Below are 26,521 nucleotides of genomic sequence, written 5' to 3'. Positions count from 1 at the left end.
CAAACAGTGGCTAACTCAGCCACACAAGTCCCGCCCACCTGTTCTTCAGCCAATCAGAATTAAGTCTCAAAGGTCAAGGAGCGCACGAAGGCCTGGCGTAAAACAAGCAGGGATGATTTTGAGCCGCGACACACGCAAAGCCAAAGAGCGAGGCGGGCCCGTTTACCTCCACCTGAGAAAATACACCTGAATGAAGAAAGGACCTGGGCCGGTTCAGGACGAGGGGGCACATGGTGGCAATGGAGGGGGGGGGGTGCTCTGGATAACTGTTTCTGTCAGATAATTGGATTGAACTTTCTCAGGCCTCTACCCTAAGACCTGACCAACTTGGGTGGCCGAGCTTCTGCTGGTCCAGCTTTTAGGGTCACTGAGACACGCAAACGTCCAGATGAACAGAATCAACCTTTGGGGAACAAAAAAAAAAAAAAAAAATTCCTCATCCGACTCTAACAACTAAAAACATGACATTTACCTTCATTGGATGGTCTATATCAAATATATTCAAGCCGAACAACAACACTTCTCACTACTGCTAATTTAAATAAAAGTAAAACAAAGTAGCCCAAGTTATAAAGAAAAAATCACCAAGTCTTGAAAAATAAAAGTGAAAATTAGAAATACAGAATAAATAAAATATCCATCCAGATCGTTACAACCAACAACATAAAATCTTAATCACATGACCTTATTTTGCGAAAATGAAATAAGAATAAAATCAGACATTCAATTTATGGACTCTCAAATGAACAGAGTCACATTAAACGCACCTCAAATGTTGGATTTAACTGAACCAAAGTCAATTAAAGGAAATTAAAAAATGTTTCTAACACATACAGTGAGGAACATTAAAATCATTCACTGTCAGTTACAGCCGCTGTGATTCTGACGCCCCGCCTACTGAGAAACCTGCCACCGGATCATTTGCATACTAACAGTGATTGGCTGAGGGCGGGTGTGTGTGTGTGTGTGTGTGTGTGTGTGTGTGGGGGGGGGGGGTTCTTTTCTAGCGGTTTTGCAGCTACTGTAGTAAATCGTGTCCATGTTCAGTTTGGTGGTAAACTATTATCTTCGTTCTCAACTTCTAAAAGTTTGACTTGAGCGGCAGGAGGTTTGTTTGAGGGGCCACGCCCCCTCTCGGCCCGGCACAGAATGAACAGGTGAGACTGGGACCACTGGGACCATCTTCATCATTTATTTCACGTCATTTTGAGTTTTGCATCTGGGTCGGGTTTGGGATCACCAGCTTTACGTCACAGTGACGTTTAAACATTGAGGAGTGATCAGAGAGGAAAACGACGTTTAAACGAAGTCTGGGTCCTGAACACTGGGGCGTGTTCTCCTGTGTGTCCACTAGAGGGAGCTCACAGATTTCTCTGTTGGTGATCACGCTGTGGCGTGTCCCAGGTGAGGTTGTAGAGCTGCACATACGGCTGAAGCTACCACACTAATGAAATGAAACAACTACAGCTTTACTCACAATATTACAAAGTGTCTTTGTGCTCCCCACAGATCCACTGATCTCTATGAAAATGATGGATCCTGTGCAGAGCCGCCATGATTTTCTGCATGTTTGAAATTTCGGACATGTGAACACAGGACCCCCCGCTGGAGCCCCCAGTGGACATTAGAGGAACTGCAGATTTCAGTCCCGGTGTTTGCAAACATGCTTTCTCTGCACAGCGATCACAGCGATCAGCCTGAGCGACAGAGGCACGAGTGTGAAAGCGTGTTTTTAGTCTGTTATTAGGACTCGATCGCAGGCACGTCAGGGCGAGCAGCTCTGCAGAGACGAGGTGGCTCCTCTTTAACTCAATTCATCGACCCTGTAATTGAATCAGGGGAGGATAATGAAATCCCTCAAGGTTGACTCTAACTCTCTCCGACTGTCTCCTCTCCTTCAGTTTCCTCTTCATCTTCTGTTATCGACCCATCGCCCTCTGCTGGCTCCGTGTTTGTGTGGATATCCAGGATTCATCGATAAATCAGCTGATCGATGCCACAGAAACTCAGAGTAGTAAACAGCGCCCGTCACAGTCAGACTGAGAACAGAGACGTGTGTTTGTGCAGCGACTTCTCAGTAAAGATGAATCTTAATTAATTAACAAACGGACAGAAAGTTAACTGGTGACTCACTCAGTCCTGCACTGATCTTTCCTCCACGTAGGACTTTGTGTCAGATTTGCTCTTTTTCATGACATCCTGAAGCCGGGGGCGTTCAGATGGGAACAATCGCGTTATGTTTTCAGAATGATGTCAGAAACACTCAGCGTTCACCTCAGCGTCTCTGCAGAGAGGTCGGCATCTTCCAGGCGACCAGTCAGGACCTGTATGTTCTTCACATCCAGCAGATCCAAGCTGAAGCAAACAGCAACATTTACTGCAAGTTCGACTGTGGAACCAGCTTCCAGTTTGGATTCAGGAGACAGACACTATCTCTACTTTCAAGATTAGGCTTCAAACTTTCCTTTTTGCTAAAGCATGTAGTTAGGGCTGGACCAGGTGACCCTGAATCCTCCCTTAGTTATGCTGCAATAGATGTAGGCTGCCGGGGGATTCCCATGATGCACTGGGTGTTTCTTCTTCACTCACTATGTGTTAACAGACCTCTCTGCATTGAATCATATCTGTTATTAATCTCTGTCTCTCTTCCACAGCATGTCTTTATCCTGTCTTCCTTCTCTCACCCCAACCAATCACAGCAGATGGCCCCGCCCCTCCCTGAGCCTGGTTCTGCCGGAGGTTTCTTCCTGTTAAAAGGGAGTTTTTCCTTCCCACTTTCGCCAAAGTGCTGCTCATAGGGGGTCACATGATTGTTGGGTTTTTCTCTGTATCTATGAAGCACCTTGAGGCGACTTTTATTGTGATTTGGCGCTATATAAATAAAATTGAATTGAATTGAATTGAATTCCTTGTTTGTTCTGTATCTGCTGCTTTCCTGTGTATCAGTGACAGCTACCTGCTTGCATACGTAGTACTTGCTTTGGTCCTATTTCTATTATCTTCCTTTTATTCTCTATGTTACTTGTTAAGCACCGTGGCATACCCTTAAGTGTGCTTTATAAATAAAGTTTATTATTATTATTATTATTATTCCTGATAACCAACCACGTCGAGGACAATCCAAAGACCTGAATCTCCTGAGTGCATTTTAAAATCACCCCCCTGTGAGCCAGCGAGCGCCACGCAGGCACAGGTTGACCCTCCTCAGATCCTCAGCAGGGAGCCAGACGGCAGCGGCGTCACGCTAAGCTCAGGAAAGCTCGCCAAGGTGACATGAAGGCAGGCGAACGCAGAGAAACCAAATGCACCTCATAAGCACCCAAAGCACAGATTTACTGCACAGCTGCACAGAAAAGCTCCACGGCAATAACAGCCCAAGAAGAAGAAGATCAGGAGCACCCAGCGCTGCCGACTGAAGCCTCCGTCACACCACGAACTCCACAAGTATATACACAATACACAGCTACACACATCCAACCACAAACAAAGAAATAACAGTAACAGTGAAGGCGAACCGTCAGGGTCACGATCTGCACAACAGCAACTAGACTTGTTTTCCATCGTGCCCCTGGTACTGCAGGAACGCCACACTCAGAAGCAGCTTTCGGTCACAGCTGTCCTCTCGTGAGTTTCACCGTTGGTTCTGAAAAACGGACTGAAAGGAGAACGGCAGCAGGGTGGAGACAAAGGCTGAAGCAGCTCCGACTTCATCACCACGTCACATGAGCAACAAGGAACGACCTCACGAGTTTAACCAAACTGCAACTTCTGCTTGAAATCACCTAGAAAGACATTTAATGTGAAGGTGGCATCGCCCGACCACTGCAACATCAGCAACGACACCAACCTATGAAATTAAAGCAGCATCTGCACGTAAAGTCGTACTGCAACGGGCTGTCGCTACAGCGATGTGGCCGATCCTGCAACCAAACATGGCAACCACTGAGAGACCATGCAGCAACACACCTGCAGCTAAACCAACCAATGACAACGATCTCTGCAGCCAATCACTGCAAACACTCAGAGCAACTAATCACCGACACTACGCCAGCAATCTCTGCTTCTACAGCAATCATTTCATTGACAACCTGCAACTAAACTGTTGCGGTGGATTGTTTCTCCACCTGCTGTTCAAACCTTACCTTTGGAAGGAGCCGTCAATCATAAACAAACGTGTCTTAAAGGGGGAGGGACTAAAGCAGACACAGGTTGACCCTGGGGGCCGCAGTAAGGCCCAGTATCAGATTAAGGATTATTATCAGCACAGCTGGGAGTTTGCTGTCGCTCCGGCCTCACAGACAGATCGAGGGAGTCTTCACACTCATTGCTGTGACAGCAGGCAGCACACACACTGAAACACAAATACACAAATACACTTCTCTTTGTGTTTTCCTTCCACAACCATCTGTTTGTGTAGCTGTGGCACTCTGTGACCTTTATTTTGAAAGGTACTCGTACACATTAATGCTTCTGTGCTGCTTTTGTTTACGTCTCCATCGAGGATGAGTTATAGGAGCATATCTCCTTAAACATGACATGTTTTTTGCGCCTCCTCCTGACGGAGGCTGGCTTTTCCTTTTTTCACCAGTGTTTGGGGTCATTTAGCTTCTCGCTTTCTCCTCATTTTCCCCTCCTACCCCCGTCCTCTCCCCCCCCTGCTGCATTATGACAGCTCCCCTCCCCCTCCCTCGCACCTCCTCCTCTGCTCATCTGTTGTTTCTCCTCCTGTCTCGTTACTTTTCCATCTCTGTTCCTTCTGCAGACACCTGGAGATGCCTCTATCTCAGCCCCCACACATGCAACACGAACGCTCTTTAAAATTTTATTTCCCCTGCTTTTCTTCTCCGTTTTCCATCCTCCCCACACCTCCCCACCTCCCTCCTCCTCCTGCTGTCCATGTCCTCATCTCTCCTCTGGCAGCCCCAGCAGAGTCCTTTAATAATTTATAAGAATCTAAAATTCAAATGCAGCTCGCCGGGATAGAGAGAGAGAGAGCTTTTATTAACAGTGAAGAACCAGACCTCTCTCTCCTCTCCCACCACATCCCAACATCTCACTCCCTTGCTGACGGTTACCATGACAACCTTCTCGTCCTAGAAACAAGTTGCAAGAAAACGAAGTCTCATTATGTCTCCGTCCTTCCTCCCTCGCCATCTTAACGTCAAATAAAAGACATGAAAACATAAAAGCATCTGTATGAACATGCAACACGCCGACTTTTTAAGATGATGTTGAACACAAACGATTGTTTCGCGTTTGCAAACTGAGCCTCTGCGTTTCCAGTATCGATTACTGTGAACTTAAACACCCACACTCCTCCTGATTTATGGCTTCTATTAAGCTGCCGATGGGCTGTGAATAACACACAAGTGACTCACGCAGTTCAACAGCCCGACCGCATTCAAAAAGGGAACTTTTTCTGCTCTTTGCCATCAGAACATCATGACGGAAAATGACAACGAATCCACATTTTTGCACAGATTTGGCCTTTTAAAGGCACGTGGTCCCAAACGTTTATCAGCTGTAAAACAGCCTGTTTCAGTTTAAGCGATGTTTTCAATAAACTGCATGCTCAGAAAACTGTTTTGTCTCACTCCCATTTCTTCTTGTTGCATATTTAAGTTTGACTTGGAACCTTGTTACAATCCAACTGTGCAAAATGTGAATTTTTTGACAGTTTTTTTTGATTGGGGCTGTATGTGCACCTGTGGGATTTGTATAAAATATTTGCATACATCATAGATGTTGGTACTCACAGACAACGTTTATGCAAAGTCTCATCAAGACTGGTCCACCAGTCTAGAAGGAAACAGGGAACATGCGTACACGGATAAGCTGCGATATAAATACTTGGACCAAGCTCATGCTTAAACATCAGCAGCAGTCATATTGATTCATTTCATTTATTTATTTATAAATCACATTTAATAACAACAGGGAGCTGCTGTACAAAATAACAATTAAACAATGACATTAACAACAACAACAGGTAAGAAAATTAAAAGAAAATTAGGATAAAAGAATTGGTAACTCTCACACAGTTTCGAAAGCCAGAGTAAAAAAATATGTTTTAAGATGTGATTTAAACAGAATGACAGTCGGGGCCTTTCTAATGTGGAGAGGTAGATCGTTCCACATCTCCTCTATGAACCATCCTAGACTTATGTAAAGTAAGGAGCAGGTGATCGCTTGATCGAAGGGCTCTAGAGGGCGTATAAAGCTGCAATAGGTCAGACAAATAGTCCGGTGCCATTTAGCACTTTATACGTCAAAAGTCAGATTTTGAATTTAATTCTAAAACGCCAATGAAGGGAAGCAAGCATGGGAGTAATATGTTGGTGTTTCTTCACACGAGTCAAACGGCGAGCTGCCAAGCTGGACTGACTGACACCCACATAAAGTGAGTTGCAGTAATCCAGTTGAGATAAAACGAACGCATGAATGGCTCGTTCCAAGTTTCTAAAAGATAAAAAAGATCTCACTTTGGATAGGAGCCTTAATTTAAAGAAGGACCGCTGGACCGCTGCTCCTCACATACAAGGTCTTAAATAATCAGGCCCCATCTTATCTTAATGACCTTGTAGTACCATATTACCCTATTAGAGCACTTCGCTCTCGCTCTGCAGGCCTACTTGTTGTTCCTAGAGTATTTAAAAGTAGAATGGGAGGCAGAGCCTTCAGTTTTCAGGCCCCTCTTCTGTGGAACCAGCTTCCAGTTTGGATTCGGGAGACAGACACTATCTCTACTTTTAAGATTAGGCTTAAAACTTTCCTTTTTGCTAAAGCATATAGTTAGGGCTGGACCAGGTGACCCTGAATCCTCCCTTAGTTATGCTGCAATAGATGTAGGCTGCCGGGGGATTCCCATGATGCATTGAGTTTTTCCTTTCCAGTCACCTTTCTCACTCACTATGTGTTAACAGACCTCTCTGTATTGAATCATATCTGTTATTAATCTCTGTCTCTCTTCCACAGCATGTCTTTTATCCTGTCTTCCTTCTCTCACCCCAACCAATCACAGCAGATGGCCCCGCCCCTCCCTGAGCCTGGTTCTGCCGGAGGTTTCTTCCTGTTAAAAGGGAGTTTTTCCTTCCCACTGTCGCCAAAGTGCTTGCTCATAGGGGGTCATATGATTGTTGGGCTTTTCTCTGTATCTATGAAGCGCCTTGAGGCGACATTTGTTGTGATTTGGCGCTATATAAATAAAAATTGAATTGAATTGAATTGGACAGCTGAATTAATTTGTTTCTCAAATGTAAGTTTGCTATCCAAGAAAACCCCAGGTTTTTTACAAGTGTTTTAACAGCACACGTTAGGTTGCATAAGTCCAAATCTGGGCCATTGAAATTACCGCTCGGTCCAAAAATTATTACCTCAGTTTTATCCTCGTTGACGGTAAGAAAATTTGAGGCCATCCAGGTTTTAACTTCAAGACATTTGACTAACGAGTCCATGGGCGTAGAGGTGTTTCTATTAAACCAAAGATAAATCTGGGTGTCGTCGGCATATAAGTGAAAGCGTGATACCTTTCTAATGTGACGTTGTTGTCCCTGGCTCGCTCTCTCTCTCTCCCTCCCTCCCGCTCTGTTCCTGTGCTACGGAGTGTAACTACCGCCCCTCCCCCCTCTGCTCAGCGTAAAGCACAAGGCTCGCGTGCGGAGTGAAGCGGGAAAAAAGTGCGAGAGAGAGGCTGAGAGAAAGAAAAAAAAACCCCACAGCTCACGATAAGGAGCCGGCTCGCGTCATTCACATCAAAGATTCGGCTCTAAGAGCCGTTTCGTTCGTGACCGACATCACTAACACTGAAGAAACAGGTCTAAAAAATGACATCACAGTGTTGTCTCATTGATAAAATGATTTTTCTTTTGAAGACAGTTCTAGCGTGCAACCATCATAACCAATACATAACCCAATCAATGCTCTAAGCTAATGCCAGCTTTTGGACACACAAAACCTGCACAAGAAGATAACGTGTGAAGCACAGTATCAGTAAATTATTCATTAATACAAACGACATAAATCAATTTAAAAATGCAGCAGCAAACTTGATTTCAGCCGACTCCAAAATGAGCTGGAAAGAACAAAAGAAGGCGCCTCATGAATGAAGCTAAACAGCTTAAAACGAAGATTTCAACTCAACTCAGATTCAGCAGTCAAATTCTTTTCCTCCGGACCAGATGTGACCGAAACATCACCGAGGCAGAGGAGGTGTTTGAGAGCAACAAATATGAGGAAAAAATTCTGGCTCTGGAGGAGAAATTCAAAGATCTTGAAAACAAATATGCGATTGAGAGAACAATACGGGAGCAGAAGAATAAACACGTGGAACTCCCGACTCCCATGAAACAACCTGAAGCCCAAACTGAGCCACGCAACAGATGGAAAAACCCCCCAAACCTGAAAGAACGACCGGATAAAACATGAGATGAAGGTCCTGAAGCAAGAGAGGATAAACTATGAAAAAACTGGTGCTTTTGCAACAACATGGGGCAGTGAGGACGGGAGGATCTGGAGGCTGTGTCCCACTGGAGTCTTCCATTTGTTTTATTTAGTCCAAAAAAGAAAAGCCAAAGTTATACTTACAAACTCTCCCCGTGGGGTGAGGCCATCTTATCGGAGCGAGGCTCCCCGAGAGTCAAGTGTGTCTTCGCACATCCGCCGGTGTGGACAAAACGACAATCTCCCTGACTCACAGAATCAGAGAAAGTTTATTAATCCCAGCAAATATACAAGAAACATCAATCATATAAGATGACTGTAGAAACAGAGATATTGATCCACATGTGTGGATCTGACCCAAGTGGATGAATTAAAGAGTCTAATAGCAGCAGAACCTCCTGTAGCGTTCCCTCAGACAGCGAGCTCGGTTATTTTATTCATAAACGTCATTCGTTGACTTCATGGTGATGTGAAGCTATATTAGATGTTTTTAAGAATCCGTTGAAAGTAAGATTTTAATTATAGTATCATTCACAAGAGTCTTCTGACGTTGCTTTATACCGTAAGGTAACGACCCTACAGCAGCAAGAAAACACATCAATAATCCCCTATGAGCAAGCACTCGGCGACAGTGGGGAGGAAAAACTACATTTCATTGGAAAGACACCTCCAACAGAACCAGGCTCGGGGGGTGAGGGTACAGACAAGTCCAATTCAATGATTTTTAAATAAAATACAAATATAAATGTTAATCCTGAGGGCAGACTAGACTAATTGCTTTAAGATTTTTAAAGATAAAAAAAAAATTAAGATGACAATTTAGTCATGACTACTGCCCTTAAAGCAGCAGCTGAAAAAAACAGTTTGGATTTCTTTGGAGGATCCATGACGACACCAAGTCAGGTGCTTCAGAATAAAGAGATGAATCTGTCAGAGCAGCAGAGAAGGACTGGTCTGGAGATCCACACTCCCTGATAAGCCTTTAGCTGTGGCCTTTACTCGTGTTGTTTTAAGAGCTGTCAGAGATTTAGCACATCTCACTTCAGAATGCACCAAACCTGCCACAGGTTATTGTTTTTCATGTGCTCGTGGGATTTGCTCATTAATAGAAAACAACTAAATCAGGTGACACCGGTGTTTCTAACAGGTCTTCCTCCTGATTAGCGGCTGATGCTGACCCTCTGTGGGTTGAGTGTGAGAGGCTCATTGCTTGTTTGTGAAGGTAGGTCGTGGTCTCCTGCACTCACAGAGAAGAAGCTGCTTTGTGGGAGCTGTAACTGGACTTGACTGCGACGTGGACAGTCTGCCGCTTGTTTTGTTGGCATCTGATCCAATTACATCTCCCTCCTCCGATGGGGTCAGTGCTCTTACGATATCTTCCACAACACAAGAAATGTTGTTACTTTGAATAGTTTGGGCTAAACAGTCATTCTCTAACCAAAAAAGGATGTTTTGTAGATTTTGTCCACTGATTGTTGTACGAGCACATGGAGCACCTCAGGAGAAAACGCCACAGTCACGCTGTGAACTCTTGGAGATGTCAGACTCAGAGAGACTTTTACCCGTTTGCATCCTGCAGGTCGGATATGTTGACTGGATATGGTCGTACACTTTATCTGTCAACCCCTTTGAGAACATCTTGATTTCCTCACTTGACAGGTTCTCCAGGGGTTTTCTGATCAGGTCAATTTACTAAACAGATGATTATGACCTGGCATGATGGTGCTATATTTGAGTGGAGAAGAACTTTTAGCTGTGGTTTCTAATTTTGGTGATTTTCTGGGAACTTCTGTGAGTGAACCTGATGGATTTAAATATAAACCTGTGTTGGAGTCTCCGGGGAGTTTGAGAAATTTGAAAAACCATTTGCTTCTCTTCTGTTTTGGTTCATCTGATTTTGCAAGTGATGATTCGCATGACGTGGAAAACTCTTTCACCTGTTTGATAACTAAATCAAAAGCAGGCTTGGGTGAGCTACATTTCTCCCCTTATGTAATATCTTCTGCGTCAGGATACTCAAAGTTATCAACTGTTGCATTTGCAATGCCAGCTGCAGCTACACAGGCTTCCCCGGAGTACCAGGAGGACGGACACTTGGAGCCTTCCCCTCAGTTTCTGCAGACTTTTTCTCCGGGTTGCAGTTCTGAGCGACAGTCTTCGTCATCTTGACTTATGTCTGCGTCTGTACTCCATCTCACAAGAGCCTTACTTACTTCTTTGATTGTTCCCGTCTCATAGATAATGGATTCAAGATTCTCATCGCTTGGACTAGAGGAGCTGGGTCTCCCTCTGCTTGCACAGGCAGCTCAGCCTACCTGCATATCTCCTCAGACATGACTAAGCATGCGTCTCTTTTCATGTTGTTGTTTGATTGTGATGTTAACATGGCTGCATTTCGATTTAAGACAAAATTATTATTTAAAAAACATCCTTAAATGTAAACATAGAGACACACAGATTATATCCGCCATCACGTTATATTGGCATAAAGTTTTACTGACTCGGGTGATTCAGGACTCAATATCATGTTGGACTCACATGAAAGTTTGTAAAGTTTGATACTTGAATTCTGCACAGACAAAAACATGTGCGGCAGATGTAAATGTGGGAATTCCTCCAGCCTACGAAGGTCTCGCATTGACGTCAACAGAAATGATGGCGTGCACTGGCAAGCCGTGGTTACTCAGAGAGCGAGTCACACTTTCAATGAGCTTCCTGTATCAAACTTTACGACCCAGCGTGCGATAACAACATTCAGCCCCCAGAGACGACCGGCGTGTAGCGAGAGAGCCGGCGAGCGGGATTTTTATTTTGGTTCAAGCTGCCAGCAAAAGTGTTTCTGTGTCGCTGCTCTCCGCAGATTCATGAGCCTGCAGACGTCGAGGAGGTCGTATTTAACATGGGCTTTATTGCCTTCAAACATGATCAAATATTCAACATCAGAAGTCAAGATCAACGGTGTCTTTGATAAATGTTTTGTGTACAACCATACTCATTCATTATGCTCCATAAAGCAATCAATTTAAGGCATGCACAGGCACAACGAGAGTTCGGTGTCAGGACACAGCAATCAATAATAAGAGGACATAATGAAGTTGGTATACTCATGCTTACACCATCCCCCGCCTTGCAGTTTCTCCTTTGTCTTAAAAAGAAAAAGCAGGAAGCAGGTCATACTGAGCGATACAAACAGTAGATTACCATGTAAATACAAAAGAGATTCAGAGGATGAGACAAGAAATATAAAAATACAAAGATCAGGTTGTCAGGTGTTCAAAGAGCATTTACAAAAGAAAGGAAAATTAAAACTGGTGTAACATAAAGAGTTAAAGTAGGCATCAAATGAACCGTCACTAACTGCAGCTTCTATCTGTACAGGCGTGTGTTCAAAATGAGAAACTCTTGAGAAACTTTTCAGTATTTAAATGACAAAAGTCTTTTAGGTATTTTGGAAAAAATGTAACCTAATTTTATGACCATTGATGAGTAAATTATGACATAGAAATAATTAGCATAACAGAACATACAGTACAGCCACACTGGTACTGGTTCAAAATTAGCATAACTGTATTAAATGTGATTTTATTTGCTTTGAATAAGATTGTTTAAAAAAATGAGCACTAATAAAATTTCAGTGGTAAACATGCAAATTTAATTTTTTTTCTTGTTGGAAAGCAGATTTCTAGCTAACCGCTGCTACTAATTTTTAGATTTTGTGCTAAGCTAATCATATTCTGCATCATTTTATTTAAAACAATTCAGATCATTTCTCTATGAAGAACCAGACACCGTCACCACGAAGCAGTTAGATTTAAATATTTTCACACATTATAGTTTCGTGTCAGGATTAACTATTTAGCTAGCAATGTTAGCTAAATAGCAATGTTAGCAATGTAGCTAGAATGTTAGCTTCCTTGTATTTAATTAAACATTGTGCCTAAAAACCCCACTGAAGAAAAATTCTCTGTTTGTTCATAGCAAGAGTTATTTTCTGTCAGTATATAGTGTCACAGAGTCACTTGATCATATTAAACATCATTGTGGTTTCATTTAAAGCATGCAAAGATTTTGTGCTAAGCTAAGCAAATACAAAAGTATTTTAGAAACATTTATTTAAGTAAATTTCAAACAAATCGCAAATTTTCTAAATAATATATAAATATTTTCAAGCATTCTTTAGTATCTAGATTTGTTAGCTAGCATGCCAGCCTCCCACACTTTGCACTGTCAAATAAAATGTTAGCTTCCCGACTGAAGAACCTAGCTACTCACTGCGGACTCATTTTCTGTAAATTTATAATGTTAAGGAATTAGAAGTTCATATTAATCATGGCCAAGTTTTCCAAAAACAAGTCAAACATATGCTTATGGATGTTTTCAACATTGTGTTGACTTTTATTTAAATTTATTTATGTTACGATATCATGGGATTGCAACTAAAAGCGCAGAATTTAAGGCACGTTTCAGATGTTCTGAGATCATCTTTTACTGGATTGTTTTCAGGGTTTGAACTTTGGGGTCATTCATGTCATCAAATATTACCTGAAAACTTTTACATTTATTGGATTATGACATCGTGCTGGGCACAGCCAAAAAACACCCCAAAGTAAGGCGAGTGTAGCTTGCTGCTGACCCTCAGCAGGCTTCCAGAATCTGGCCAATCAGAAGACAGTGGGTTTTAGCCGGAGGAGGCATAAGAAAGATTTCAAAAAAATGAACCTAAAACAGCTAGTATGGCATCTTCTTAAAAATTTCTTTTCTAAATTAGAAAACAAGACTATTTTACTAATTGTTTCTTTAACGATGATAAATGCTGGTTACCAAAATCTTCCTCAGAGCTTTTCATTTCTCGGTGTAAGACAGCTTGATTCTTATAACACAGTTTCCTGTTTAAATGTATGTTGTAGAGATTTTTCTATTTACACGAGTTGTGCTGCTGAACAAATGAAGAAACGTATAGATTTGTGGAAACATGTTCACAATCAAAACCCTGCATGTAGATATCAGAATTACAACGGCTGCAGTGAAACTCTCACAGGAACAGAAGCACAAAGATTTAACAGTCACTTAGAAATCGGTGACACCGTGTGATGTGCGGTTGGTTAATAAAACATAGTAGGCAGCTTTGAGAGGTAGCGCAAGCAAAGTCCGTGTGAAACCGTGTAAGAGTACACCACCACAGCAGGAATCAGCAAAGCTAGCATTCGTACTGATAACGAGCCAGGCCTTTTTTTTCCTTTTTAGTTTACAATTTATTTTTTGCATAATGTGATTAGTAAACAGGCATGCTACATACAGAGTGGGCGGAGTGAAGGTGTGAATGGGACGGACGGGACCTCGTGCTGCATTCATGTCATACTGGAAGTATTTGTGTTGGTTTACGACACGTTTCTGATTGTGTGAAAATACGGACGATGAAACCCGCGGTGAATAAAATTCTATATTTAACAAATGTTGTGACGCTGTCGACAAACATCTAATCCTTAAACGACCACCTCTGCAGTGACACAGTCGATGATGCAACTAATAACATTTGTGAAATATGACATGAATGCAGCACTACAAGACCCTCCTTTCCTCCCCCACCTCTGAGCCTGACCTCACCTGACCTTACCTGTACACTCTGATTGGCTCTCAGTCCAAACGTGTTTTTGGCACCGAGGTGACTGCAGTCACATCTCAGTGACAAACCTAGACCGGCTAATGGGTTACCTTCCAATTAACATCCCATAATGTTTATTTACATAGTGCTACTCAGTTAGCTCGCCTGCTAACTGAGGCTACAGTCTGTATAAAAGCATTCAGTAATAAATACTCCAAGCATGCACAGGTTATAGGAGATGAAGGGCTGATTTAGTTCCACAACAACAGCTTATATCCTCAAAGAACCCCCAAAATTTCTGTTAGCACGCACACATTTCCACACAGAGAGGCTAAAAGAGAAAGTGGTCCTGTGCTGATTGACGTGCACTCTCTGGTATTTGGCACAGCGTCACGCTGAGGCTCGGCTGAGAGAACGGTGACTGGACGAGGACAAAATTAACATTTTGAGAGGTTTTCTGTGTAAAACTCGAGCAGTTAAACAGCCAGTGTGCTCTAAACGGGGTCATGTCATAACCACACTACACCTGACAACTGAAAATGAGTGTGTGGCCCAGAATCGCATTTCAACAGCAATAAAAATCATGATTGCAGGTTTCCTAAACAGTGTCTGGCTGCAGACAGTCCCTCCTGGCTTTGTGTGCAGTGGATTCGAAGAATCATCAACTGTAAACTGTAAACTCCATCACAAACATCTGTAAATGTTGGATGGATTGATAATGCCAAAGCTGTTTCACAGCTGCACACTAACCAGATTTGGGCATTAGCATTAGCATAGTTTAACTTGGAAAATGAAAGGCTTGTAAGAAAGACTTCAAACTATATACAAGTTTTTAAATTGTGTGGATAGGCCACGTAAAACCAGAGTTATGATCAGAAATGCATGCAATGTTTTTTCTGAACAAAACCGTGATGTTTACAGCGAGTGGAAAAAGAAAAACACCCCTTCCCGTCCCTATTGGTGTTACATTGTACCATGTCAACCAAACAAAAGATGATATGGCAACATGTGGCATTTGGTTGTTTAGGGAGAGGGGGAGGTTTGAGGAGTGACGCTCGCGAGAGAAAGCGGGCATAGTGGACAGAAACTAGTTTTTTCGACTGGCACAAATAATGTGTACTTTCTTATTTGATGCAGAACACCTGATTGTTCTGTAAATAGATTTAAATGGTTATATAAAAACGCCTGAGGCCTTGGCTGCATTTTTAGGTAAATAGTACCAAATAACTTTGTTGTTTGCAAAACTTGTGCATAATTTTTAGAAATGTACAATTTCTATTTGCAATTGAAGTTATGAAAATGATTCGTTAAACATGTTTGTGGGTTTTACAGTAAAGAATATGACTTAAATTTAAATTTTTTGTCTGAGTTTAGATCAATTGTGCTAATAAATGAAAAAATAACTCCAATTTCAGAGTTTGTGGAAAATAATGATACCAAAGAAGGCAAGATAAACAGCTTTTAAAGGTGAAATGCAGAGGTAAAATCAAAAGTAGTCAAAAACGGCCAATTATACCCTGGACCCCAGAGGGTCAAACCATTCAGGAGACTCTAAGTACTCAGGAGTTCCCATGAGAACCACATGTCCTCCGCAGCGTTTCTCTTTTTTTGCATTTGCACTGCAAACAGGAACGGTAACGAGCCAGCTGATGGAAGGTATAGATCAGTCAAAATCACATTTGCTTCCCATAAAGGTCAGTAAAGCCGGGGCTTCACCTCTTAACATTCACATGTCATTTGGAAGAACCAACCAGAAAACCTCACGCCTCGCAAAAATCTAAATTCTAAAGATATGAAATATAAAACGTCACATGAAAGCTAACATCTTCATGTTATCACTAATGTAACAGTTTAGCACGTGAGCCTTGGCTAGAACCAATTCCACCTGCAGCGCTGAGCTTAAATGGGTTGCAAGAAAAGAATAGCTTGTTGCTAATGTTGCAGTTTTATCCAATAACCAGACAAAGTGAACCTCCAGTTTAAGCCATAATCGGTAACCCTAACTAGTGATGTGCGGATTGATCCTGAAATATCGATTCCTCCGATACCGATCATTTATGTTCTAGAATCGATTCTCACATGAAAATATCGATATTTTAGTAATTTAGAGTAAATTTGTAGTTTATCATTAACAGGAACACAGTGGAAAGAAACTATAACATTCGGATCGTCTACATTCAAAGGAACTACTTCCTCTTCCGCCTTTCATAGTCATGTGTGAAACACGGCTGTATAAATGTCTCACAGCTGCTGGCGAGCGCACTCACAACAATGGCTGAGCGTAATCGGAGTCATGTGCGAACGTATTTTACCTCCACAAACAGCTGAGACGTGGTTTGCGATACATGTGGCAAAAAAAGTGAGGTGTTGTGGCCGTACTTGACAACCTTGAGACCTCAGAATTAGGGAGACAATTCAAAAGGGCTGTTGGGGGGGGATAAATACATTTTACAGTGTTTATTTATCCGATAAAATACATTAAATGTCACCGTTATTATTGGCCGACCCGGAAACAGCGGGGGTGTCCAAATTCAGAGGCTGCTTCCACCTGAGGACCCGGCCTTCGCGGTCTAAAGAAAGCCGGGTAGTACGTCACGAGCTCCCTCGGTGGAGTGAAACTCTGCCGTCTGCTCCTTGCTATCTAAAATATAACTGGCGTAAACACTCAACCGTCTCACACTTTCTTTAATTAGTTTTCTGTTTAACGTTTATTCAGCTGTGTGAAAACCCTCCCGAGGGATTAATAAAGTTAAATTTAATTTAATCTAATAACTTTAATCTCAGCCAAACCGATTTACTCACGAACAAATGAAACACTGAAAAAGCCAAACAATAACATTTTTAAGTTATCAAAGTGACTTATACATCATGTTTAACCCGAGTAGTGAAAGACCGCGGGGGTTTGAAGTCGATGTGTCAGATATTTGAAGGTTACACAGCTACATTCTCACCTGAAAACATGTTAAAAGGTTTTTTTGTGACCCAGAAAGAGAAATAAGAGTAATATTAATACTAAGTCGCTGCCGCCATTGTTGGAGACTGGAATTGGCTGGGCCGCGCTATGAATTCTGCGATATGGTTTTTCAATTTTGTTGTCTGGGTGGAAAATCGGGAGAAATTCGGGAGAATGGTGGCTCCGGAGATTTTAGGGAGGGGCACTGAAATTTGGGATTCTCACGGAAAAATCGGGAGGGTTGGCATGTATGGTTGTGGCAACATCACTAACATGGTCAAACACCTCAGAGTAAATCATATCACAGGATATGACGAGCTTATGTTGAGTCTCTGAAGAGGAGGAGAAGGACAGGTGCTGCTAGGGCGAGACAGACGTCTCTCACAGAGTCCTTTAGTGCTGCAGGCAGGCAACGTGTTCAAATAACTCCAGTTTGTTTATTTCTATATGATGAACTCTGGATTATTAAGTGATAAGAACACGTAATCTGATGTCCTGTAATCATTATGATGCTATAATTTGAGATACAATAAATAAGTTTTTGTACAAAGTATCGGATCAGTATCGTCGATACCACTCTGAACATTACTCGGTATCGGATCGGAAAGGAAACCGCACATCACTAACCCTAACTCTGTGTTTTTCAGAAAAGCCAAAAGGACTTTTTGAGAAGAAATGTAAATAGTTTTAAAATGTTATCGTCTCCTGCCAGGAGAATAGTTTAAAAGAGAATAATTTAAAAGAATATTACATATTCTGATAGCGTTAGATTTAAAAACTCAGAGGGTTAACAGCCACCAGGTCGAACTACCTAAGTTTAAGGTTAGCACTGCAATCCAGACATATGCTAAACAAGCCTAGCTTATAACCTCGCACCACTCAAAGATCACGGCTGTCACAGTTCTTGTGTAGCTATAAGAACCATGTTCATCCACTGTCACAGCAAAGAGGTGAGTACCTGATCCAACACTTCCTAAAACTATGAACAAACTCCTTCCAAGGTTGTTACCAACACGAGGGTTACACTGGCAAACAAAGATATTTCCGAATTATGATTTTAGGCTATTGAGTGAAGACTGAGAAAGAACTTCATACAGGAAGTTGTTGAGGAAGTTCTTCTTGTATCTGCAGTAAAACACTTAACAGAAAGGGAAGCGGGCAGCAGCTGTGAATGCGAGACTAAAGTAAAAGACTGACACTGAAAGGCCGGAGAGAAAAGAAGAATTGATCCATCTCTGTGAGCACTCAGGGGGAGTCCAAAAGTAACCTCAACCACCCAAATGAATAGAAGTCCTGGAGAACATCAGGAATAATGTGAAACTTTCCATCACTTTACGTCCACTTAGAGCCAAAGACTGTGGTCAGGGAGAATAATTCATTAATTACTAAGGGACTGGCTTACAGTGAGACGAGCACGGCTAACAGCCTGCAGTCTGTGGTCAGTTCACGGTCTCTGATAACCTCGGATGGAACATGATGAATGTTTAGCAGCTCCGGGGGACATTTATCATGAATATGCAGAGTAAACATCAGAATCATGCCTCCGGTTTTTTCACAAAGACAGTGAAACAGAGGAAGTCCATCTCTGTGCTGAAACAAAGATCTCTCCTGCCGTCACAGTTCAAAGACTTTTAGAGTTCATCCTCAGTTTGAGTTCAACTGTCACTGCAGCAGCTTCTCCCCGTTTCAGTTCAGCTGCGTTTCTAAATTTTTGGCATCAAACGCAACAAACCAGGTCCCCCAGTTCGCACCATTACTGACCATTAGGAATCTGAATAATCCCCTTTCCCAGGATGTCCATTTCTTCTTGTAATTGTGGCGTCTGAGGAGGAGATAAGCTGCTACCACAGAATGAAATCAGCATCTGGTGATCCATCCTTTTCTCCAGATCAGGTGTCAGGCGTCAGGATTGGGTTTGTCGGTCGTGTCAGAGGTAGAGCGTCAGGCAGACCATGCTTGTCGTGCAGCAAGAAACAACAGCGAAGAACAGAAACGGGTTTTTATTCGTTTTACATCTGGTGCAGGCGCTCGACAACGATAGTGCTTCAGGAACGGGAGGAAATGGTGTCGTGTCGGGTTCGATGTTGTCATGAAGTCAGTCTCGCCGTGCCGGTTGGTTTGAATCAAGATTTTAATATCACTGGAGAGAGATAAAGATTAAATTCACACAGATTTAAGCTGGTTTTACATTTTTAATGATCCTGAACATTCGAGAAAAGCTTGTAGAGTCAACTTTAGGTCGCTTTTGCGGAGAAAATGACTGAATCGTGAGACTTACATCCCCAGTTCAGGACGATGGCCGCTGTGATGATGGCGATCCCTCCTAAAATGGAGACAACAGCCAGCACCATGGCATTACGGCCCAAACGGCGAGCACCGTCAACGTTGCCTTGCTGCAGACTGTTTCGGGACTGAAGGGAAGCAGAGAGCAAAGAACACATGCAATAAACTGTCAGTCAACATCGTAAAGTAATGGTTGGGACAACAAGACAACAGTTACAGATAAAAAGAAGAAGAAAAAATCACCAGATTAGACAGCAGACGACTCGATACTGACAATTTAAATGTTATATAAATGTTTTTCTGCCTGCAGCTCCATATTTCTATTGTGGGACATCACCAAAGACCTTTCCAGGCTCTCAGCTAAAATATTCCTCATTTATCCTTCGCTGGTTCTTTCTACAGCCCGAGTTCTTGTCTTGGTTACCAACATGTAAAATAGATTCTTTTGTTTTTGGAGTTGTCAGCTCTGCTGTCCTTAAAGATCAAAACGTTTTTGGTTGTGACTTATAAATTTGTCTGAGCTGCTGTTAACTGAGAGGTTTAAATGATACTAAGAAGTCGTACCATCACAGAGAAGGTGAGGGCCACGATGTTGATGGGCCACATTGGGCAGAAGCAGGATAAGATGGCGAGGATCAGGTAGTCCCTCGGCTTGGACCCATCCACAGCGGCCTCTGTGATGGCGCTGGGCTGGCGGGTGAGCGAGGGCCTGGGGGAGCCCATCGCTAGCGAGCCGGACCGGCTGCCCAAGCGGGGCCGGCCATTAGCATGGCCAGCTGGCTTTGCATGCAGCTTGGGCGACACAGAGGGCGCTATGGGTGACAAGTCAGCCATGAGAGGCGCGACGCCATTACCTAGAAAACAAAAAGCTGTCAGAAGGAACTGAAAAACAACTGATAAGCAACCATCATCTCTGCCGGGGGTTTAGCTTTTGTTGGCTGTGTTGAGCTACCCTGAAAGTATGTTCCTCAAGAGGAAACCTAGTAGGTGCTGAACAGCTTCACTGTGTTAATAAAAATAAAACACCTAAAAATAGATGTCAGGGTGGGGAAGTCAGGAAGCTCCATGAGAGGAACTAGCATGTTGTTTTTGGATATTCTCACAGGAAATGATTGTGATTAAAACAACAATCTGCCAAAAACACCTTTCAATATTTTCTTTCCCGACCTAAAGCGATGCCTCGCTGCGACTGGACCGGGCCGTAATCCTGCTGACACGGTGCAGGCTGTACCAACATAACAAAGCCAGTCAGGACAGTAGGCCATCTTCCATCATGGCCAGAATTTTTATAGTTACTTTGTCTTCAGCGCTCCGTGTGTCTGTGGCCTACACACAGCTGAAGCCTGATTACAGCGTCTGGGCACCGAACAGCCTCAATAGCCTGGAAAGGTGCTAACCGCTAGGCTAACTAGCAACAAGATGCCTTCCCTCTCCACAGATGACTACCACAACCTCCTGCAGAAGATTGCAGTGATTTTATGTTTTTAACTGAAACTTCTCATCGAGACGACCCCTCCTACAGTTTTATCAGTGAGGCCAGGGTGAGCAGGAGAGGAGGAGGGGTTGCTGTCTTATTAATGAATCATTTCAATGTAAGCAGCTGTCTCCTGGAAGTTTTCAGGCTTTTGAATATGTGGCTTTACAGTTGAAGGCCCCATCCAAAGTTGTGTTTCTTAATGTTTACAGGCCTCCCAAATACTGCACAGACTTTTAAATGACCTCAGTGAACTGCTGTCTGTGATCTGTGTTGATTTCAACTGTGTAATTATTGTTGGGGATTTTAACATCCATGTGGACAACCCTCAGGACAAAGGGACTAAAGACCTGAGTAACACTCAGCATGTAACAGAGCCCACACATAATAGAGGACACACTCTTGACCTACTGATCTCCAAGGGCCTGAGCATTTCAGAGGTTACTGTGTCTGATGTGGGCCTGTGTGATCATTACTGTGTTTTCTTTGAAAGTAAAATCTCAGCCCACACAAATATATCAACAGCAGTGATCACAGAATGGTGTCTAACTGAACACAGTAGTGAGATCTTTAACCAGGTCTTCCCATTAACACCTGACCTGTCCAGAGGTTCAGTCAATGAGCTCGTCAATAGCTTCAATGCTAACATGTTAAATGTAATGGACACTATTGCTCCCATTAAGGTGAAGGTTATCTCTGGAAGGAAGAAGTCTCCATGGAGAAACTCCACACTGGTGAAAAATGAAAAAAGAGAGTGTAGGAAAGCTGAGCGCAGATGGAGAAAAACAAACCTCCAGGTTCATTATGACATCTATAAAGAGAAACTTCACAATTATAATTTACAACTGAGGAGTGCAAGGAGGTCCTACTTCTCTGACATCATCACCAAAAACAGTCATAACGCTCGGGTCTTATTTTCTACAGTTGACAGGCTAACAAACCCTCCTGTGTCAGTGGCAGCTGAACTTCATTCGACCATGGCCTGCAATGACTTTGCCAAATTCTTCACAGAAAAAATCCAAAAGATTAGACAAGCAATTGGTACTTCAACAGCAGATCCAGGTTGTGTACTGTGTCCCCCGAAAAACTGTTTAAACACCATGAAACAGTTTCACCTGATTAACAGCAAAGACCTGGAGGACATCTCAGGTCAGCTGAACTCCTCCTCTTGCTGTTTAGATGTCCTGCTAACAAGTTCGTTCAAAAAGGTCTCAAAGACTTCAGAGTCAGACCTGTTACAGATCGTCAACCTTTCTTTATTATCAGGTGTGTTTCCAGAACCACTAAAACAGCTGTAATCAAACCTGTACTGAAAAAGGACAATCTTGACAAGACACAAATGAACAACTACAGGCCGATCTCAAATCTCCCATTTTTAAGTAAGATCATTGAAAAAGCAGTTTCTCAACAGCTCGATTACTTCTTAAAACAGAATAACTGCTATGATGCCTTCCAGTCAGGTTTTAGACAGAACCACAGCACTGAAACTGCTCTGACCAAAGTGTTCAATGACATATGTCTGAATACAGACAGTGGAAAAATGTCAGTCTTAGTTTTACTGGATCTCAGTGCAGCATTTGATACAGCTGACCACAACATATTACTCAAACGACTGGAGAACTGGGCAGGTCTTTCAGGAACTGTACTAAACTGGTTCAAAACATACTTAGAAAACAGGAAATACTTTGTAACAATAGGTAACTTCACATCTGAGCAGACAAGTATCACATGTGGAGTTCCCCAAGGTTCCATCTTGGGACCTCTTCTGTTTAACATTTACATGCTCCCACTGGCACAGATTATAAAGAACAACAAAATAAACTATCACAGCTATGCAGATGACACACAAGTATATATCACAATGTCACCAGGAGACCGAGGCCCTGTACAGGCTCTTGGTAAATGCATTGAGGAAATTAATGACTGTTTGTGCCACAATTTTCTCCAGCTAAACAAAAACAAACTGAGGTAATAGTCTTTGGAGCCAAAGAAAAACGATTACAGGTCACCAGAGAACTTCAATCTATACACCTAAAAACCACAAACCAGGAGAGAAATTTGGGTGTAGTGATGGATGCAGACCTAAACTTAGAAAAACACATTAAGACAATAACAAAATCAGCTTACTATCACCTCAAGAATATTTCAAGGATAAAAGATCTGCTGTCTCAACAGGACCTGGAAAAACTAGTCCATGCATTCATCTTTAGTAGGCTTGATTACTGTAACAGCATCTTTACAGGTCTACCTAAAAAAATCAGTCAGACAACTACAGTTCATTCAGAGCTCTGCTGCTCGAGTCCTCACTAAGACCAAACAAGTGGACCACATCAGTCCAGCTCTGAGGTCTTTACACTGGCTGCCTGTCCGTCAGAGGATAGACTTTAAAGTTCTGATGCTGGTCTATGAAGCTCTGAATGGTTTAGGACCAAAATACATCAGTGACCTCCTGACCCAGTATGAACCTTCCAGATCGCTCAGGTCATCTGGATCCGGTCTTTTATCAGTTCCCAGAGTCAGAACCAGACACGGAGAAGCTGCATTCAGCTTTTATGCTCCTTATATCTGGAACAAACTCCCAGAAAGCCTCAGATCAGCTGAAACACTCAGTTTATTTAAATCCAGGTTGAAGACTCACCTGTTCTCAGCTGCATTTGAATAAAACACCAAATCTGCACTGTTTTACTTTTAAGCTTAAATTTCAAAACGTACATTTTAACTACTGATTTTATCTACTGTTCCTTTTCTTTTTCTTTTTTTTCCAATTTTAAATCGTGCTTTTTATTTGTTTTTGTTTTTTAATGTCTCTGTAAAGCTCTTTGAATCACCTTGTTGTTGAATTGTGCTATATAAATAAACTTGCCTTGCCTTTGGACTGTGAACCCAAATTCATAGGCTTCATCCTCCTGAGGCCGCATTTGTAGGCCAATTACGTCACAGTGATGCGACGAAGGCTGTCCAAATTCGAAGACTCCTCCAGACGCGTCCTCCTTTTCCCTGAATTTGAAGAATGGGTCGGGTGTATCCTTCGTGGCCCAACCTATCCCAGAATTCATAGCGCAGCCCAGGCAATTCCAGTTTCCAACAATGGCGGCAGCTGCTTAGTTTTAATATTACTCTTATTATTCTTTCTGGGTCACAAAATAAACTTTTAACATATTTTCAGGTGAGAATGTAGCTGTGTAAACTTAAAATATCTGCTCTGTTTATCAAGACACCACATATTTGCAAAAGGGCTCCGACGTTTTCATCTGTTACCCACCAGCTCGAAGCTGACCGGGAGCTCGAGGCTCACTAGAGCTGGCGAGAACACCGGACTCCCCGCACATGATTTTCAAATCCCCCGTGGTCTTTCGCTACTCAGGTTAAACGTGATATATAAGTCACTTAGATAACTTAAAACTGTTATTGTTTGACTTTTTTCAGTGTTTTATTTGTTCGTGTGTAAATCGGTTCGGCTGAGATTAAAGTTATAGTTTTCACACAGCTGAATAAACGTCAAACAGAAAACTGATTGAACAGAAGTGTGAGATGGTCGAGAGTTTATTCCAGTGTCCTGTTATATTTTAGACAGCAAGGAGCAGACGGCCGAGTTTATTAAACTCCACCGCGACAGCGGTGACGCAAATCTGAAGGCTTGACCGTCACATTTCACAGCCTCACACTTCCAACCTTCTCGGTCTTCGGAGGATCCGGCCCACGTAGACCGTGAAGGCCGGATCCTCCAAAGGATACGGCCTATGAATTTGGACACAGCAAGGGAGAACGTTTAGTCAAATTTATTTTCAAAATGAAATTGATCAGTTTTTAACTGTCGTTATATTATGTCTCTAGTAAATCCTGGATCTTCAACTATCCAACAACTTTTGTGACACTGGTATGTGATATATGTAAATAAAGTCAAACCTGTTTTCATTCATTCTTATTCTGGGAACACAGACCAACCACTAAATCAACATCTTTGATGAGGAAGCTTGTTTCCTCCAATTGTATCTTCAATGCTTCACTTTTGGTCACAAACCCAAATAAAGATCTGCTGAACTCATGGCTGTATCTGCATTGTGAAGCTACTGGAAAAGAAAACTTATCATAGCGGACTTTTAGGGCTGTATTTACTGGTCTCTGTGTTTTCGCTGATTACTGTCAGGTGGTCCATCCCCTTCCCGTCCTCTGTCTGCTGGGCCTCGGGACCATCTGTCGTTGAGGGTGGGGCCTGTTGGTCAGAGCTGGTTGGTTGAGAAGTCACAGCAGTTTGGGCAGCTTCTCCATCCTGCTGCGTGGTGATTGGCTGGTCTGGCTGCTGGGGTTCCTCCATATTACCGGGCTGATGGGTGGCGCTGGGGCTGGTGGTCATCGGACTGCCGAAGCTAACTGTTGAGGAAATCTGAAGGCAGGGCTTGTTCTGAAAAGAATTACAGAGATGCCGTCAGTTATGTTGCTGCTATGAAAGTCATCATTCTGATTATTGATTGGCTGATTAATTTGGCTAAACCGCCAGCTGCATATAAAAACAGAATGTGGCAGATCAGACTCGTGGAGGAAAAGCTTTGCAAGCAGAAAAACACAACCACTGTATTCAAGGTCCTTGTATAATCTACTTTGCATGGTGAAGCATTGCTTGATTTAAGAATGCAATCGATGGCAGCACGGAGCGTCCAGATGATCCAAAGGTTGCAGCATCCATACTTTGATTAAGAGCCAGAGTTCCTTCGTTACATGTCCTAATCATGTCTGCATTTATATAAAGCAACCCTCAAAGTCATGTCAGCATTACTGTGTAACAGCGGGCACTGCTCAGAGTTCATCTATATCCATATCTGGTTTTCAGGTGCAGCTACCAGCCACCTCCAGCTTTTCTGGGGGACATTGAGCAGTTTGAGGGCCCATGTAACCCCTCCAAGAGTCCTGGGTGATGAGCTGGAGTGCGACTGTAAAGACCCCTGTGAAGAGAAAACAATGGACCATGCCAACTCACCCAGGTTACCAAGACCCCACCCTGGATCCAGGCCAGTAAGAGAGGTTGGGCACCAGGCGCCAGGCCTTTGGTGCAACATGGCTCCACCCTCCTGTGGGACATCCACCCGGAGGAGCTTTAGAGGTTCAGTGCTTGGTGCAGCAATGCTTTGTTTATCTGATTCCAGTTATCAAAACATCAACCTAAGATTTGCATTTTATTTTATTATTTTAACTGAATACAGCATTAAATGATTTGCCACTCTTGCTCCAACGATATTAATCATTGCAGATTTGCTGAAGACATTCGGATGGCCCTGTTTTGACTCCATGTTCTTGGATGTGTAGGTTTACTGTTGTGAGGAGCTATAGTTTACCTGAAAGCACAACCCTTTCCTTACCCTAACCGTGTAGTGAACAGAATTACCATAATGAGTGAAAGTGAAAAGAAAGCTTTAAGGTCTCCACCCTCTGAATCTGCAGGTCTGCTGTGATTACCAGTAAATGAAGACATTAAAGACACCTCGAGTGTAACAGTGAGACACGGGCACTGAAATTATAAAGCTCTGTGTTGTAATTTCAACTTTGACCTGGTGGTGGCAGCGTTGCCTCAACCAAGAAAATACCTCCAAATACTCAGAAATCCTAAAGCGTAGAGGCGGATGTCTCCACCTTGTTGTTCTGAAAGCAGAAGTAGAGAGTTGGGTGGAGCAAGCACCAACTTGCGAGAGGCTGCACGGCACTAACATGTTAACGAGCTAACCGCGCTAACGCATTGACGCCGTGCAGCCCCACGCACTGGCCGAGCCACACTAAC

The 26,521-nt window shown here is 42.8% G+C and overlaps 1 protein-coding gene across 2 annotated transcripts in view; it reads right to left on the bottom strand.

Annotated features, from left to right (window-relative positions):
- Positions 1-11,327: 11,327 nt before the first annotated feature.
- The window catches only part of LOC102785548 (proline-rich transmembrane protein 2), a 30,509-nt gene continuing 15,315 nt past the window's right edge, over positions 11,328-26,521 (bottom strand). For both annotated transcript variants that reach the window (XM_035914084.2, XM_006805268.3), the window contains exons 2-5: positions 24,868-25,153; positions 19,842-20,131; positions 19,273-19,405; positions 11,328-19,134 (exon numbers count right to left, since the gene is read on the bottom strand). In XM_035914084.2, the coding sequence (XP_035769977.2) occupies positions 19,118-19,134; positions 19,273-19,405; positions 19,842-20,131; positions 24,868-25,105 (678 nt within the window). In that variant the 5' untranslated portion in view covers positions 25,106-25,153 and the 3' untranslated portion in view covers positions 11,328-19,117. The remainder of the gene's footprint in view (positions 19,135-19,272; positions 19,406-19,841; positions 20,132-24,867; positions 25,154-26,521) is intronic.

This window comes from Neolamprologus brichardi, chromosome 4, assembly GCF_056152115.1.
Source record: "Neolamprologus brichardi isolate AB-2024 chromosome 4, ASM5615211v1, whole genome shotgun sequence".
NCBI lineage: Eukaryota > Metazoa > Chordata > Actinopteri > Cichliformes > Cichlidae > Neolamprologus > Neolamprologus brichardi.
Note: the sequence above shows the minus strand (reverse complement) of the source record. Positions and strands in the feature narration are given on the sequence as shown.